The following is an 18,149-nucleotide window of genomic DNA, read 5'->3' as shown; positions in this document are numbered from 1 at the left end:
AGAGATGCAGGAACACCTCTAAGTTAAAGAGTTTTCCAATTTAACTAAAGTTAAAATTTCACTTCTGGTTTGGTAGTTGCCCTCAGTACTTCACAGTGCCTCTTTCACCAATGAATTACCCTGTGTCTCTTCTGGATACTTGGCTGAAGACACAGAACTCCTACAAATTGTAAGAGATGTTGGGCCTGAGTCAGCAGCATGTCTTTGGCCTTGTTAGACAGACTGGCTGAAGAGCAGAAAAATATGCAAAGCGCATCAGCATGTTTTACCATATATGCAAGAGCCCAGTTACCTTTATATAAAAAGCCTTAAGGGTAGGTGTCGTTTGGAATTTAGACCCAGACTGAAATAGCCAAAACCGTTTAGGTAATATAATGAGTCATGGATAATGACTTTGAAAAAGACCTCATGTAACCACATATGAAGGGCAGGCTCAATCTTCAGTGCTCCAGGTACCTGTGCCTTTAAAGGAGCTGACATTCACTTAACCTCCCTGGTATGCAGTGTCAGATAACCAGTGCTCTGCTGAACAATAGATAGAAAGCTGACAGACTTTCAGAGGCCAAAGCTAGGTTTACATTAGGCATTTTCCATAAGGTCTTTGGAAAAGGTACACCCAGATCTGAGAAGGAGAGCAAGCAATAATAACTGCACTTTGTAATGTGTACAGTAAACAGACTTGAGAGCAGGTGACAGGCTCAGCTACAGCGCGTTTCTGATCTTAAAAGTGACTCTAAAAGTGACATTGTGGAGGACTGCTTCAATCTGTCTGTCTTTTGTTCATTTTATAAACAAGTTTTTCCTTGAACTGCCAAGTCTCCCTGTTCCCCAGAGAGGCTAAAGTCAAGCAGGGTTCCTCCTGACTCATGCTTCATAGACAGCAACTGAAGATGTGTAAGTGAAACTCATTTAACCCTACCCGTGACAGAAACTATTAGCTCAGTGCTACTTTTCTTACTAGAAAGTAACTAGCACGGCTGAACGCATGTGCAGTTGTTTCCCAGGTACCCTTCATCTGTCTGAAGAACTTCAGGAACGGTTTGAGGTACCTTAACTGAAATTCTGCAGAGAGATTCAAAGCATCACAATTAGACCCGAAGTCATGTTTTACAGTTACAGTCACCATTAGAAATATCAAGCTGTCACTAGCATGAAATAATCTAAACATGAAAAATGATCAGAGGCTTTTCATATCCCAAGTTGTTTTTCTGCTCTGTTTTTCATGAAGCTTAGAGAAAGCTCACTCTAATCAGAGTTTCTTTCATTATTTTACAGGATCTTCTACTTTTTGTATGGTTAATAGCAAGGGATGACCAAAAAAACTTCAGGCTGTTGCTCATCTGAACTCAAAAGCTGCAAAAGGTTCCTTTTCTCATCTGTATGCTACTCTTGCAGTGGCTGTAGAACGTACCCTCTCTGCAATTTTTCATCACTGAAAGGCTCCGCTTCCCACGTTCTCGTGTCTTTAAGGAAAGTGCTGGGCAAGACACAGAACCTCATTAAAGTCACACTAAAAAAATAGAGAGTCTATGGCTTTGTATCAAATTCTCCAGCTATGAATCTGTGCGAGAAGCACTGTGCTGAGATGTCAGTGGTGGCCCTGATTGTCTCGTTATGCAAATGAGGGTCTGTCTGTAGTTGTATAGTTAGAATATAAGATTCCAAAAAATAAAGTTATTATTGTTACTAAGCAGTTAAATGATTAGATCTGAAATTTAACTGCCAATTTAATTTGGAGTAGAGTTTCCGTAGTCTCACTTTCTCTCTAGAGAGGGAAACTAGATAAATTAACAGAAGTCATATCTACTGAGTTTCTCTTACTAATACCTTGGCACAGTTCTGTTTGGTTTGCAATTAATGTAGGACATATATATATGTTTGGTTATATATATGTGTGTGTATATATCTGTGTGTGTGTATATATATATAAAGAACCAACAAGCTGTTTTCATTGACTTGATTTTTATTGTTGTTTTTTCTTCTTCCTAAAATTAGGACACTGAATCCAAACTCCTTTACAAAGCAAACTTACTCAAGAAGCTTTTTTAGCCCTCTGTACAAATTAGAGAGCCCCATCAGGAGTCAGTCTCCACTAGGAGAGAAACTCAAGCACTTGCTCCCAGCTGATAACAGGAGAACATGGAGCCCAGGCACTCCTCCCACCCTACCACATAAAAAGGCACTGAGCATCAAGGTTCCAGTTTCAACCACAAAGCAGTTGCTATCAGCACCAAGGAGTGTCTTTGTTCTCATCCTGGCTCTTGACCTGTATCATGAAGGTAAATGTGCTTTACGGTTGCTTTTCCTATGTGTGTCTATATGGGATAAGCAAGAATGAACAGCCATGAAAGTCTAAAGACCTTGTTGCAACAATTTCAGTTGAAATCCTGGCCTGATCTAAGTATGTGTGCCACTCATTATGCAATACTGTCTTCAATGAAACTTCTGCTTACTTAAAAGGACCTATAATAATAATATTTTGCATCTATAATAATGATATTTTGCATCTACCATACATACACAGCTAGGACATATTTTGCAAAATCCTAATTATCTGTGTATCTTTACTGCTGCTCCATGCAGTTTGGATGGTATGCTGACCATGTCGATAGTGTAACATCCAATACTATATTATTTGATTATGTTATTAATGGTATCATGGAGAATTCATCCATGGTTACATGATGGTGGAGGTCTCAGACTAAAACCCAGAATTCTCTCCCACAAGTCCTTATCATAACCGAGCTGTAACTGTTGACTCGGAGGACTCTGGCATCCTCTCCCTGGTTTTGCCTCTGCTGAGATGCTGAAGTGCTATTAGGGCAGTTTATGAAGCCCAACAATTTAGTGCTTCCTGCTGCACTCGTGAATGAACTCATGACACCCTAGCTCACTCAGAATTATCAGAATCATCAGAATTATTCTGGTCATCAGTTTTATGAGGTAAACAAAATGAAAGAGTTTGTTTTCTCCAAAATGATACTACTTCTGCATTGTCTTAGGCTATCATTTTCAGACTCAGATCTGTCCCAGACACACAAAAAATCTAGTTTGCTATTTAGTAATGTGGCATGACTGTTCTCTTCTAAGAAAGAGAGAGGCTGGTGATACTTCTAAATGATGTAATAGTCATATGGGAGTTCACTCCCCTGCTCAGATTTGGTTCCTGGTTTTCAGTGTCTCCATCTGTAAAGCAACATATATTACATGGAGATTTCAAGAGCTTTGAGAGCCTGTGTAAGGCAAACAAAATATTAACTATTATATCATCTTAGAATATCAAAGAGGCCAGTAATTTCTGTAAGAAATCCAGGATTTTCTTAATGTTATTTTGCTTTTAGTTTTGTTGAGTATTAACCCACAAGAATGAGGGCATAAGGCATAGTTTAGTCAACAGGGAGAATTCAGTTAAGTCTATCAGAAGATAAGAATGATGTAAGAAGAGACCAGATAGAGTACTTTGATTCTGAGAAAAAAATACAATCTTTAAGCACTGTAAAAAATTGCATCATCTAAAAATTAATTTATTTGGAATAACATATTTGCTCATTTTAGTAGTGACATATCTAACTGTAGCCAGGATTCTTATTTGCTACAGACATCCAGGCATCTGCTTGTCTGCCCTGCCTAAGTCTGTGTACCTGCAATTTTGAAAGCACTTGCCTGCTTTGGGCTTGGGTTACTGATCTAGATAAGCAACCATAAATCATACCCAAAACAGTGAGAAAAAAAAAACAAGTAAAAATACTGTAACAACACTCAAGAAGCAAGTCCAAGTCAATAACAGAATGGTATTGCTAGGAAACTGAGCTCCTTGAAAATGTTCTTTGCATATACAATGTTTTTTCATCACCGAACCTGTTACAGCTAATTCAGATAATTTCTCTGCACATGAACAATTAGGTCAAAGGAATTACAAAGTACATGTTATAAACAAATGTTCAGTCTATTGATAAGTTCAGATCATGATCCATAAGAAATGAGGGGTATACTTATTTCCTTATATGAAGGAAATACTTATGAAAGTAGATATTTAAGCTTTTTGGGTGATGGCATAAATGACGGGCACATCGTCAGCTATGATTTGGAACTGGATTTAAAAAATGTGTCAATGAAAACCATGTATTAAGCAAAACAGCACTCTAGCTCAGAGATCTGAATCTGGTTAACATTTGACAGACGTGTAATTTTTCACTCCCAGTGAAACAAGAGAGAGAGGAGATCACATCCTTCTCAGTCTAAAGCAAAATCCTCACATTGAAGGAATTAATGTAAAATGGTTTGGCTCTGCTAATCCTGGCACACTCTCTACTCAAAAGAGCAATACAAGATCTTCTAGAAAGTAACTCAAATGAAAAATGAGAGTCTGTTTCTTTCCATAGAGACCCCAAATGTAGGTACTGCAAGTTAGACTGCATGGATACTCTCATCTCCTCTCAAAAACATAATTAAATTTGCTCTCTTTGAAGTTACAGGACTGAATAAAAACCTTTGGATTTGAACTTAAGTTATCAATGCATTCCACAATTATTTCCGTATCATTGGGTTTAAAATCTGCCTTCTCCACAATACAGATTCCTCGATTAACAGTTTTTACCATGTCCAAAAAAAGAAAGAATAAGTTAATGAAGTAAACAGCAACGTGCCTTCAGAAAACACGTCAGGGTAGTAGGAAGCAATCTTTCTTTAGAGATTAGTTGAAAAGAAACTGTTTATTAGTGAAAGCCACACAGCACACAAATTAGGGTTTGAATAAAATACACTTGCATTTGAGAATAAAACAGAAGAATTTATGTTTACCCTAATGCATAGGACTCACTGTCTGCTTTACAAATATTTACATGCTGAGAGCTTAAGGCTTCTTGTGTGTTCTGCTCTCAGGGACTCGCTCCGCTATATTTCTTGGTGACAGAAATGCAAAAAGTCAATGAATCATGACCAGTAGTGGTAACTCAGTCCTTACTGTTAAGCCGTCTAAGCAGCACCCCATTTTGTTTTTATAACTGCCTGAGGCTACCATGTAGGCTTCCTAGAATACCTGGCTGCATTTTCTGCCCAGCACAATCATTTCTGCACCATCCATCATAGAAAAAGCACTGCCATGTGCATTCAAAGCTGTATACAAACACATACCACCCTTAAAATCACTTTTAGTGAGGTAAGTTATAAATAGGATGTAATATATACACCGAAATTATACTTTGGGTCTCAACATTATAAGGGCTTGTATGGTGGCCATTCATGCTTTCTCATGGAGGATTCTTCCCAAGCAGGGAAGATTCACTGTCCCCACTGACAGAGCCCAGTGTGGTGTCACACATTTTCTGCCCCAGTGGTCACACCTGCTTTTCAATGCTAATTACATCTTGGGTTGTGCTAACCTCAAGAGGCTCCTTGGTGGTAGATAGTCCATAGCTGCTTCCAGTTCCGCAGAGACCAGCCCATCCTCAGCATTCACCCGACTTTCTGCCTTGAGCACCTTCTCCAAGCCCTGTGGACCAAGCAGAGAGCTTTCTGAGACAGTCTTAATACTTCTGAGCTCTCTGACAACTGCTGTGTCAGGTCACACACTCTCATGTAATCTGTGTACATCCTGAATGTTAGAAAAGAGAAAAAAATAAATAGCAGATCAGAAACTCCCTTAACAAATCAACGTTACTGCTTTGCCAATTAAAAACCAAAAAAGAGTAAGTCAAGGGGCAAATTGCCAATGGACAAATTGCAAGAATCTTTGACGCATCACTAAGCCATGATCTGAAGCATTTTCAAGTAGGTGTGTCAGGCTGCTAGCCAGCAGCAGGAAGAGAAAGCTAAGGCTTTGGGTTATTTAAGGAAAAATCTTGATGAGAAGAACAACTCTATGGAGAAGTTGCATCAATATGGGAGACTAGTAAGTTTTCCACTTTAGCTATGCTTGACATGATGAGACACTGAAGGATCACAGTGGCAACAGCAGTTACTAAAAAGTGTGATATTCAGTGTTGGGGGTAAATAAAATCTGTTTTCTTGTGTTTCCTTTTAAGAGTTTGCTAACTGGGACAATGAGAATGAAGGGCTAACCATGAACTAGGAGGATCAAGGAGAACCAAGAGGAACTGTGATACAAAGAGTAAGTGAAAAATGAGAGGATGAGAATACAGCAGGAGATGACAGAGGGCACATTTTTACAATTTCTTCCCAGTTCATGCCACAGCTGACCACTGAAGGCAGAACACTTCCTGCATGTATGTAAAGTGGCATCACTTACCGCTGTCAGAACTACTTCAGACTAGCTGTCCAAGTTTCAAATTAGTTTAGCAAATATGAATACCGAATACCATCTATGCCAAGGAAACATGCTCATGTTACATAATTGCCAAAACCAGTTTTAAATGTGCCAGGAATAAAAAAACTCCAAAACACAGAACCTTCTTTACGCACGGGAGAAAACTGACAGATAACATGAGTTACTCTGTTCAAGATCTCTGCTTTACAGTTCTTTTACTCTGCATTTGTTACTTATGAAGAGACAGAGTAGTTGCCTTGTAAAAAAAATAATTTTCAAGCAATTTCAGTGTTACACACAATCTACATATTCAATGTATTGGCAGACCAGTGTTCTTGTTCTTGCCAAGTGAAGTTTTGCTGTTCCTTCGGTCCATGGTAAGACCAATGTTTTCTCTGTTTTCCTTGATTTGCACTCTTTCTTGGCAACAAACAATTAAACCTGCCAAAACTTAGATAAATAACAAGGTGAAGTGTGAGGGCAGGAGTTGAGCATTTACCACCTAGCTAAATGAACTTTATTCCCTGGAGGCTGCAGCAGGAACAGTGGTTTAGTGAGCTGCATATGGGATGGGCAGTCTGAACACTGTATTCTAATCTGGGCTCTGCTGCTGACTCATCATGTCACCTTTGGGAAATAACCGCCTCAATACACTTGTTTTTTCTTCCATGAAGCAGTCACACTCCGTTGTAGACACCAGTTACCACAGTTACAGATCCTAGAATAGTTAGGATGAACAATTTCTCAATCAGATAAACTGGCAATCCTTCATTTTGTTCTCTGCTACAGGAAGAAAGGGCCAGAAGTGACAGAAAGTTAAAAAGTTCAGGCAAGGTAATTCAGCTCCTTAGTGTCAGAGACCAGATATATTCCAGTTGCATACCGTGCAGGAGTGAGGTAAAAACCTGACACCTACTCACCAAAGGCTGGGTGGAAGGTGGTGGCCCATGTTAATCCTGAACAGAACTGGTAGTTGCAGTTAGGTGTGTATCAAACGAGCCATCATAACTTGGAAAATCTGACCTGTAAGATTATTGTCGGCAGTGACCTGCTGCCAAGCAGCCTATTCTTATTTATTCCACTAAAGTCAACCTTGCTGACACAAGCCTTTTTTGAAGGCAATCTGCTCTGTGCATGCCTGTCCTGTTACTAGGTTACTAGAGAATGAAATATCTCTGTTTTTTTGTAAATCCCTGTTCTTGCTTTTGGAAGTCTGGTCACACAAATCTGTTGTAGAACAGACCTATTTGCATCTTTGATTTCTATTTACTTACCCCTAACCTTTCCCAGCTATTCTTTACATTCTGATGAACTCTTCTTGCCTCCTTTCCCAAGCCCTGCCATAAGATAAATAGAGGATTCAGACTATTTGGTTTTGACCAGTGCCAAGGTTTGCGCTCTCGGCAGCATGCTGATCGTGGCTGCAATTCCTGGCTTGCAGGGACTTGGGATCCAGTTACATTTGCTGGCGTCAAGCAGACTCTACAGACCACTGTGAAATACTGAATCTAAAAATAAAAGAGTGAAAAAGAATGAAACCAAAGAGAGTGAGATATTAAAATTCCAGGAAAACTGTAGAAAAGTTTGGAAGAGGCACATAAACAGTCTCAGGGGAAAACACTAACATATTGGGGGAGTTTAAATTAAGCCTATGGGTCTGCCTTTTTTAGCTCTGTCACCCATGTGACACTCAAGAGTTCAGCCTGTGGGTCCAGGTATTTCTGCTAACACAAAGAATGCATTAGAGCCTTTCGGAAAGGCAAATCATTCTGACTGTCTCAGCTTCTTTGACTTTGCTCTCCCTGAAAACTGTTAACCCCAGGTGCAGCTGGTTTCTGTTTGCACACATCCTCCCAGCCTGTCCCGTCTCAGCCTCTGGATTGCTCCTTCGGATCGAAACCGCTACGGATGGTGCCAGCCAGCAGGCTCGCTGGCTGTGGGAAGAAGTTTCAGGCTCTGGTGAGTCTCAGGGGGGACGGGTTGGGGGGAACATGATTTTCACAGCTTTTGCAGCGCCTTTAGTCGTACAGTGGCATATGGAAGATTAGTGAATCTGTGAATCCAGGCTAAAGGGTCGGGATTAAATACTTGCTGGACCTGCTTCACAAGGTTAAATTATTTAGTCTGAGATCAGATAGAAAAACCCAAGTGTTATTTCTAAGGGGCATTTTATGAATCTCATGTAAAGAGTTCGGTGGGAATTTCCTCATTGTCTGAGGAAAAATCTAATAGTATTTGAAATTGTCTTTTCCTATTTAAATATTAAACTGGCACAAGAATTGTTTTAACAAGTACAAAGTTGCATTTTTAAGTGCAACATTTGTTGTGACTGTCCGTTCCTGACCAGCACGGTTCCATTTTAGGGTTTCAGACTGCCTGTGTTCAAATTGTTTGTAAAAATTCTTTCTAGATTTGATCGAGGTCTATTTGCAGGAGACTTTATTTCAGCCTCCTTTTTGATGCTTTGAAATTAAAACCACGATGACTGTGAAGCTGAGGTTTAAAAGTAGATGTGTGTTTGCATAACAATGTATTATATATACACAATACTAGAGCTCCATGGCTACCCATAATTGCAGTGATAGTGTATCTGCAGTGGTAGCTCCTTGGAAGTTTGCATATAGGTCAGAAGTTTCCAAATGATGATTGAGATTATGTGTATTACGGATTGCATTTTCCAAGTATGCCACAGTTTAGTCATGGGACTCATTAGCATTCATGAGAGCTGCGAAGTTCTGCTCCTTCATACTAAACTGAAAGTTCAGCTCTGTGTACCTGAACCAGCCCTGTTTCATGTTGCTGAGATATTGCAATGCCTTGTCTTACCTCTTACTTCAGTTTCTTAATGCATTGCTGCAATGGAGTCTGTTGCAGTGGATGGAGCAATAGGACTCAATACCTTACTTCCTTGGCCTTGTGTGTTACACAATTTTTAGATTTGCTTTGGTTCTTGATCTTAAGTACAGTAGCTCACACCGTGCCTTCTAAAGAAACCCAGAAGTGATCTTCTGCCGATATTAAGGTGGCTATTTAAAACTGCATGGGTATTTTTGTTGGTGTTCCTTCCGATGCTCTAAGACAAAACCTTTGTTGTCCCAACTGTGTGACCTTGAAAGTACTTCACATGCAGCATTTTATGTAAGTTAATTATTTTTTAATAATATAGCTAAAATGAAATGTTACAACAATTTAAAAGACACGATCCAAATATTTTAAAAACTGCACTGCTACTTTACATTTCTTCATTTCCCTCATTAACTTTGCAGAACAATTTTGAACCTGTATATTTTTATTTACAGCAGAGGAAAAAGCTAATGGAACCATCAGGCGGGCACTTGAAGCTGGTTCACCACGTCTCAGGCTGTGTGTGTTCTAAACATAAACCACCCAAAAGTAAATACGCAAAATGCCTGTTACTTATGTAGGTGAACATGACACATTCCTTTATAGTTTTGCAGAACATCAGGTTTGCAACTTATTAAGTGATTAAGTGCACCTGACAGTGAGAGATTCTGGGAGTACAAAGGAACCAAACACATCGCTCTATTCCTACACAGCTCACCAAGTCGGTGAGTCTGATGTAGCCCAACTCGGGGCAGAGTTTGTGTGCGGACTCCCGGCCGTTATGAAGTAGCCAGAAGGCCAAGGCAGGATCCACGCACCGTTGAGCCAGGCACTGTACCCGTAGAGCAGAGGTTCACCTTCTTGCTGTTTGGCCCTGCTAGGCTCCCGTGAGACCTCATCTAACTATTGTTTCAGCTACAGAACAAATTATTTGAAGCCTCTATTTAATAAGGATGAGTGAATAGGCTGAATTTCTCACTAGAACAGAAAACTGTCAAACTCACCCCCCAAGGATTTAGGTTTTACATTTTTTTTCCTAGATAGTCTGAGGTTTAATATATTTCAGCTATTTATTTGGAATTCATTTTAAGGAAGTAACAGTCACTCATATCCTCTGATAAAAAAAAAAAAATCCCAAGCTTTTTGATGACTGTCCACAGTTGGACAATATCTGGCAGCAGGTCAGAAGTTGCAAGAAAAGCAATAATATCCTCCTTTATCAAAGCCTGTGTCAGCCAGGACATTCAGCACACAGGAAGGTCTGGAGTTTCTGCCTGACTTAAGGTCATCAGCTGCCTCAGAACCGTAACTGCTCTTAACTACCTCAGTCTTATGTGTGTCCAGGTTCTCCCCTCTGTGTGTCCACATTCTTGTGAAATCCTTTCTCTCAACGCTCAGTAAAAATAAGTTATTACATGTGTTGTATGAAACCCTACCCTACTTTTTCTTATAACTGAACCAGAGGTTAAGACAAAAGGTAGGGGACATGAAATACCAATATTTTCTTTCCAAAATGGGGGACTGAGGCAGAGGCTAAGTAAGTTGCTCAAGGACACACAGTTTCCATGAGTGGTGAGGGAACCTAAACAGACTCACTGAAGCTCACAGGAAGCTCTGAGTAGCATAGAGGAAGAGACAGGCAGGCTTTTGTACCAGAAAGAACCAACATAACTGTAGGACAGAATGATGTCAAAATAAACTGATGTTTAGGAGCACTTAAAAGAAGGTCAAGGTCAGCAAAAAACAATTGTAGAAACCTGAAAGACACTTAGCACAGTCCCAGATCTGTTTCAATGTAGTGAGGAAACCAAGCGATAGGAATATCACTTATCTTCTTTCTTCATCTTATCTTCTTGCTGATGTACCTTCTAAGTAAAGAGTAAATGTATTAAAAGTCTCGTGGAAAGTCTGGGCGTTGTGTTCTGCCTTTATCGCATGTCTTTGAAAGCACAAACAGTGATCACGGGGTATGCTCTGGGGAACATGCAAAACTTTGTTGAGAGGTTTGATGCAGATGTTTAAGTTGCAAGGCTTTGACGTTTAAGCTCTCTCTCCAGCATGAGAAAGAATAACGCGTGCAGTCTTGGCCCCTTGCAGCCCATGTAGAAGCCCATTCTGTTAATTATGTCAGTTTGCTAGGGACTGTAAATGAACAAGTAATTCAGCCTCTAAATAAAACCAGTGGATGTCCAGCAAGGGGAACTTTGTCAGTCTACAAGATGTCAGTAGACACATCCTTAACCAAAGCAATCAAATCACCAAATTCGAAGCACTTGCTTGAAAGACTGGGCACACTATGGCTTCAAAGAAATACTTGGAAAATGCTTAACAGAGTAAAGTTTACTATTTCTCCTTCTTGAGCAATTGATTTCTCCTATTTTATCCATATGGACACACACACATGCACACACAATCACCTTAGGGCAGAGACCCAGCATGAAAATTTACAGCCCAAACAATCTGTTGGCAAATTAACAAGCAACAGAAATCAGTATTTTATGTTTGGAAATGTCAAGTGGGCATGATTATCTATACCACTTGGACGTATAGTCTGTATTAGGTGTCATGTTCTCAGACAGCTTTAAAATGTAGCTTACTGTCTTTATACGTAACTCCATCTATTATTCTGTATTTTTCTTTTAGTTGTATGTAGCCATAAATGTTTCACAGAAGTCAGCTAAGTTTTTGTTAACAGAGTTGTCTAACGTAGCGCAGGTGTCTCCGCACACATTTTCACTATTGTCAGCAGCAGGTACTACCCAGACTGGCACGGACAACAATCTAAATGTGTGCACAGACTGCAGTGTGCTACCAAAATCCTTTGGTTATTGGACGGTCATAGAAACATTAGTAGTTCAAGATCTACAGTGTTGAGCAGTGTTTATTGACCTCTACGCTACCCCTGCCACCTTTACCTGTTGCTATATTTTAGGCCCACGTAACCAGTACAGCAGAGTTAGGACTAGCCTTCCAAAGATCCAGGTCACAACTCACTTTTACTGGTTTCTGAAGTCATTAACTAAGGTAGCAGCAGAGTTCATTTTGTATGGTGTCCTTTATTTTTTTGCCTTATTTTAAAGAATGATTGCTGGAGCATGTTGAATGCGTTGCGTATTGAGTATTATTGAGGCTGGAAAGCAGCCAGAACAACCAAGGAGCAAAACTTCTAGGCAGTTTTCCATATCTACAATAAACCTCAAGTCTCTAGCAAAGTTATCTAAGGAATCCAGGCTGAGAACAACAAATGAAAAAGGAATGACACAGACAGGGCTGTGCTATAAGGAAAAAAATAAAAAGAAGTTAAGCATTTTATGATTTTGGACAAAGTTTCCTGCACAGTTATATCACTACATTGCTTTTATTAATCAGAAAAATCTGAGTCAATGTACTGCCCCTTCAGCACCTACATTCAGACTCTCGTTCTCTGGCAACCTGGGTAAATCAAAATGATCTTGGAGAGACAGATCAAAAATTATTACCCACCCTTGCCCATTCATGTGTGAGATAAACTATGGTCTTCTAGCCAAGGACCAAAATGTTGTGTATACTTCCACCCAGTATTTTAATTATTTGGTGCCTCAGCTATGGTACAATTTGTTGAGTATTGTACCATGCTTCTTTAAGAACAAGAAGGCTATGCTTATTGTGTTTTGAATGTTAGAGTACCTTTCAAGAAAAAAACCACCATTGCTCTATGAGCAGTGCAACTAAAGCAGTTTCACTACAGATTTATATGGTCTCATCCATAAATCACCTTTTCTAGCCACTATAATAAATAAGGATATACTAACTGTGTTTCTCATTTCAGTGTCACCCCTACAGGGCAAAAACCTCACATGCTGTGGCTAATTCAGCTTTAGGTAAATGGTGACTGGCCAGCCTGTGACAGTGAACAGTACAGTGTACAATGGTTGGTTTCTGAGTCCTTCCTTTCCTTCAGCTGGGGAATGAACACGGTTCCTTTTTCTGTCTTCAGTTGCTGACTTCCAAGAAACCTGTAGAAATTTAATTATTTCTGAGACCTTGGCTCATGTGTCAAATAAGTTTGAAATTTGGAGCAAAAAGATAGACTGAACCATTACATAAGCTTCCTCTCCTTAGGAAAGCAAGATAATCAAGATTGTTCCATGAAAAGCCCCACACCCAAATGACTGGAAGTGCATTTTTTTTACAAACACAGACCTATGCCAAACACTAGCCATCAGAACCTCTTTGCCCCGTGTCCTCCTTCTTGGCAGTGATACATGTTTGTGTTTGACAACGAAGCACATATGGTTGGTCATCTGCTTTGAAGAAGCAGTTTACAAGTTAATAGTAACAAGTCTAGTTACATTCACAACTTCAATTCGGTTGAATCCAAATCATTAATAGATTACCATTTATCAGGCTGTAGGAGAAAGAATAACAAAATGGAAATGTAGTAAGATTTTTTTTTCCAGAATGTCTGGTTACCGTACTTTTTCCCTCTAAGCTCCAAAGCTATACTGTATTTCATTTCATTGGCAGATATCCCATATTTCTTCAAAATCTGAAGCGAAAAGATTGGGATGAGTATTCTGGGCATTCATAGTATGTTAGATTAATATTGTTGGCTATCTACTCTGCATACCATGATTAAGTCAGCACTCCCCCAGCTGCTAGCTATTCTGGATTCTGTTGCAGTTGATGTGGTTGCTACCTACTTCATTTTTCAAGTCCAAATGTTTGGGTTTTTTTCTGTTTTTTGCATGTTCCTAGAGTATGAAATATGCTGTGTGCTGGGGTGCTCTGCGCTCCTTCCAGTACCTCTCTCTAGGTGGGGGAACATGAGAATACTGACTGTAATTTTTCTCCTAAGCACAAAGATACGGTAACACTCCTACTGGGAAAGCCAAATGAGGGTAGTGGTGCCGTATCTAGAAACCAGAGCAGTAGCTGCATGCAAAGCCAAAGGATAGACCAGCATTTGCAAGAAGATGAACTGTGTTCCCTTTGCCACTGAACTGCTACTTGCACAAAACCCTACTGCATTTATGCAGCTCTCCCACAAAACATGTGTTTGGGTTGATTTCATTTTTAATCATGCTGCACTGGAAGTTTAATTGAATACCTGTTCGTATTGATACTCAGAATTATATTAACTTTTACAAGCAGATTCAGGTTGATACTCAAATTTAATATTTGCTCATTTTGATTCCAGAAGATGTGTGGAAGTCCCTGCTTAAAGAAACTCATGTCTGAGGATCCTTAGCTTCTTCCCTCCTTTGAGTTCTTCCAACCAGGGATCACTCTTTTCCCCTGCCTCAAATTAGGTGTGCATCAGCTTTTGTTACCCTAGAATGTATCTGGTAGCAGTAAGTGTTGGGGGCTTAAGAGAGAAACCTTCTTACTTTGAAGGCAGCAGAGAAAATCCCAGAATTCTCTCACAAGGTTTTATTCTACTCTGTCCTGTACCCTTATTCCTTTGCAGTACAAGAAGAAAGCCTAAGTAGTTCCATAAAGAACGTGGACTTTTATTGAAATGGAAAAACACATCCCTCTGGTGTCCAAACACTCTGGTATGTCAAATGATTGTTTGGTTAGGAAAAAAAAAAAATTAAAAATCAAAGTTTTGGCAAGCCCCGGTTTTGCATGCCCCAAACACCAGGTAGACACCTGCACAAATATTGTTTGCATACAAATACAACTGTGTACACAGAAGTCTGGGAAAAAAAAAATCTAAAAGCTGAACCACGCTATAGAAGCCAAGCCCCAAATCTCCATCTTTTACAGTATGTCATTACTGAAATAGTGATAAAGTAATTGTATTAAAGGAAAAAACAGAATAAATATTTTTGCTAAATGATGATGGATTCACACCCTCTGACACTGGGACTTTAGTAGCATTTTTAACTAGCTGACTGAATTTTATGGACAGGTATTTTTAGCTGCACCTGTAGGCTGGTTTTGGTTTTGTAAAATGTCTACACACATACCTACAATCTTTTAAACTTTCCCACTGTATCCACGTGCTGATCAAAGCAGCAGCATACACATAAAGAATCATCTCAGAGAGATCCTTGCCCACAAGCTATCTGAAAGAGATGATTCTGCTTTATAATATCCACAAGACTGACAATACCCTATTCTCTTTCTTAAAACAGGGAACCTGCAGGTGGACAATGCAGGACTTAAGCTGTTCCTAAGCAGAGGTACCAAACATGTCAACTAGTTGAAAGCTCTTCCAAACCTGGCATGTTATGTCAGAGACTGATTCCCACTGTTCCTGCATAGTATACGATTTATAATCCAAGTGTGAACTGAAATGGGGAAAAATTGCTTGAACTAAACTCATGAATTTATGGATATCAGGACAGTATTTTCTTAAACTGAACTGAAATTAAGTCTTCCCAACCACCAGCTTATTTTTTTCTCACTTCTACTTGAGTTACTTTACTTCTTATCACATACGTGGGAATAATTATACCATTTTTACTAGGAAACTAGAATTCAATCTGTCTACCAATTCACTGGTACCTAAAAAAGCTGCCTAAAACTGAGTATTTTCCCCCAACTTTCATATGGAAAATTATTCACTCTTTTTTGTTAGGAAATCTGTAGTAGATTTGAGACGAACCTTGTAGTTATGAGAAGTAAATGACATGAAACAGTTTTGGATACTTCAGGCAGAGAAAGCAGTGCTGCTATCTACAGTAAAGGCTTTCCTAGACTTTCTTTTATAAATACTGTACTTTCTGTGCCTTCCAAAAGCTGAACTTCAAGTACTTGGGATTGATTCTTTTTCTGGTGTCTAGCTCAGACTTAAAGATATAAGTAATTTCTTAGTTGATCTCTTGATGAGAATCATAGTTGGGAAGGTGAATATTTTACTAGAAACATAAAAGAAAAATTTCATTAAGTTTACTTGTGTGCTGAAATGGCTTTGTACTTCAGAGGAAGGCAATGATATCAGCAGGCATTGTCAGCATGCTTTGCAATGTTCATTCTGCATTGTCTAGATTGTGTGCTGTTCACTACAGAATTTTGCATTTGGCTTACATGCAATGTGCCATTTTTAATTTGAATCCGCATGGATATACACCTGCACTGGTAAGTGGAGGCTCGCTAGACAAAAAAAGGATTGTCCAGAAGCAGAACAATGCTATACTGTGGCATACACAAGGCCTATCCAATGATGACTACAAATGGTTTACTGGGGGAAGGCTGTGTATTTCTAGTGCAATATTATCTTGCCCAGTAGACCAGATGGGTAATATTTTAGGGAAACATTTAATCTCCCCACAAGAGAATTGACTTTCTTTCTACCCAAAGCTCATGTATATTGAGTGAAAAGCCTGATTTGCCTTTGTCCTATACTATTCTCAGGGTTCTTGTCTACTTTCCCACATGTGGAACAAGGCAGAGGCCACAATGAAAGAATGAGCATGATAATTAAAAAAAGAAAGAAAGACAGCAACCCTTTGCCTCCCCTCTATGCACTTGCAGAAAGGAGAAGTCCATGAAGTTGCTGCACTGCAGAACATACATCTTAACAGAGGAAACAGCTGAAGAAAAAGTACTGTCCTGGTGACAGTGGTTCCACCCTTTGAGAAGCTGTGTGTTTACCCTCTAAGCGAGAGGGCAGACTTTTGTCCACTGATAGACAAGTAGGCTGCCCAGCAACCACCATCTTAATCTGGAGAAAAGAGACAGCTAGTAAAGACAGTATGTCTCTTATCTGCCACTCAGGATGCCAGCAGGAAGAAGAGGCCATAGGAACAGCTGAAGGAACAGAAGGCAGGACAAATTCCGTTTCCTAAAAACGAGGAAAAGGGAAGAAGAGTTAGTATTTTAGTTCAAGCCCTTTTTTTTTTTTTTCTGCCATAGACTCATTATCACTGCATGCTAATTTGCATTTAATACTGCAGCCTTCTCCCCACTTTTACATATGCATTGACTTTTAACAGACAGACATATTAATAGCAAAATCTTTTCAAATTGTGACAGCTGAAGATACTTCATTGTAGTGCGTTTGCCTAAGTGCAAAGTGCCACATGCAAAGTAACAAGAATAACCCTGATTTTGCAAAATGGGAAAGAAAAAGTGGGTCAAGCTTAAGTGTACTCATTGCTGATCTGCTGAATTGCTAAGCACCTGAAGCTAGTGAGTAGCAGCAGCAATTGCAATTGCTTGTTGAGGTTCTTCTTGCCTTATTAAATCAAGTCAATACTTGCTCAATGATCAGAATCTCTCTCAGCTTCAATCTTGTGTTGGAGCTCAGGGGAGGAAACTTGCATGCAGGCTTCACTGTTCTTCTTATAAGAACTAATAAACAGTATAAAAATGGAACCATGAGCGATCTGTCTTGCCTGGGGATATTATTGAAACCTGGTTATATGTAGATTCATTCTTATTTGGTGATGGCAACTCCCAATCTGAAGTCACCTGTAGCAGATGAGGAATTCCTTGGGTGTATCAGATACTTCATTTACCTTTGGGCAGATACCAAGAAAAATTACAGGTTAGTTAGCTAGTTCAAAAGGGAAAAAAAATGCATTGCAATTAGAGAGCCCATTATAAGCAGGAGACTAATACCTGCCAAGCTGCATTCTGGGATGTTGGGATCTGTTCCCAATGCCATCAGATGACAAGCAGAAGAAGATGCAGTAAGTACAAGGCTTTGATTTTGAAATTATATACATAAATATATATACATATTTTTTTTTATCTGAGGGAAGATTGTAATCACTATTTAATCAAAGATAATGTTTTCAAGGTGCAGAAGCAGCTCTGGTCTTCTTAAGATTATATATTAAAGTTGGCTATACATTTATAAACTTTGTTTTCTTATGAGCAAGGGTTTCAAATTGTGGATACTGTTTTACTTTGAACAGTATATCATATATTGCTCACTAAGTACAAAAATATATGGTTACTATCCTGAGACAGCTAAGCATTTAATATATAAGTGGGTACTATGTTGGTGGTGAAAAGCACATAAACACCATAACTTATTTTACACATGGAGACAGCTCTAATGTTTTGTTTCCACAAGGTAAATGAGACCCTTGTGAGAGTTTTG

General features: G+C 39.3%; 1 protein-coding gene and 1 long non-coding RNA gene across 6 annotated transcripts in view; one reads left to right on the top strand and one right to left on the bottom strand.

Moving 5' to 3' along the window:
- The window catches only part of LOC141947960 (uncharacterized), a 49,759-nt gene that overhangs the window by 9,456 nt on the left and 22,154 nt on the right, over positions 1 to 18,149 (bottom strand). The gene's annotated exons all lie outside the window — the stretch shown is intronic.
- Positions 8,029 to 18,149, top strand: part of RAF1 (Raf-1 proto-oncogene, serine/threonine kinase) — an 80,845-nt gene continuing 70,724 nt past the window's right edge. For 2 of the 5 annotated variants that reach the window (XM_074879736.1, XM_074879729.1), the window contains exon 1: positions 8,029 to 8,224. In XM_074879736.1, the coding sequence (XP_074735837.1) occupies positions 8,174 to 8,224 (51 nt within the window). In that variant the 5' untranslated portion in view covers positions 8,029 to 8,173. The remainder of the gene's footprint in view (positions 8,225 to 18,149) is intronic. The other 3 variants (XM_074879737.1, XM_074879732.1, XM_074879733.1) reach the window with 3 other exon arrangements.

Source organism: Strix uralensis, chromosome 10 (genome assembly GCF_047716275.1).
Source record: "Strix uralensis isolate ZFMK-TIS-50842 chromosome 10, bStrUra1, whole genome shotgun sequence".
Taxonomy (NCBI): domain Eukaryota; kingdom Metazoa; phylum Chordata; class Aves; order Strigiformes; family Strigidae; genus Strix; species Strix uralensis.
The sequence above is the reverse complement of the archived record's forward strand: the minus strand, read 5'-3'. Positions and strand labels throughout refer to the sequence as shown.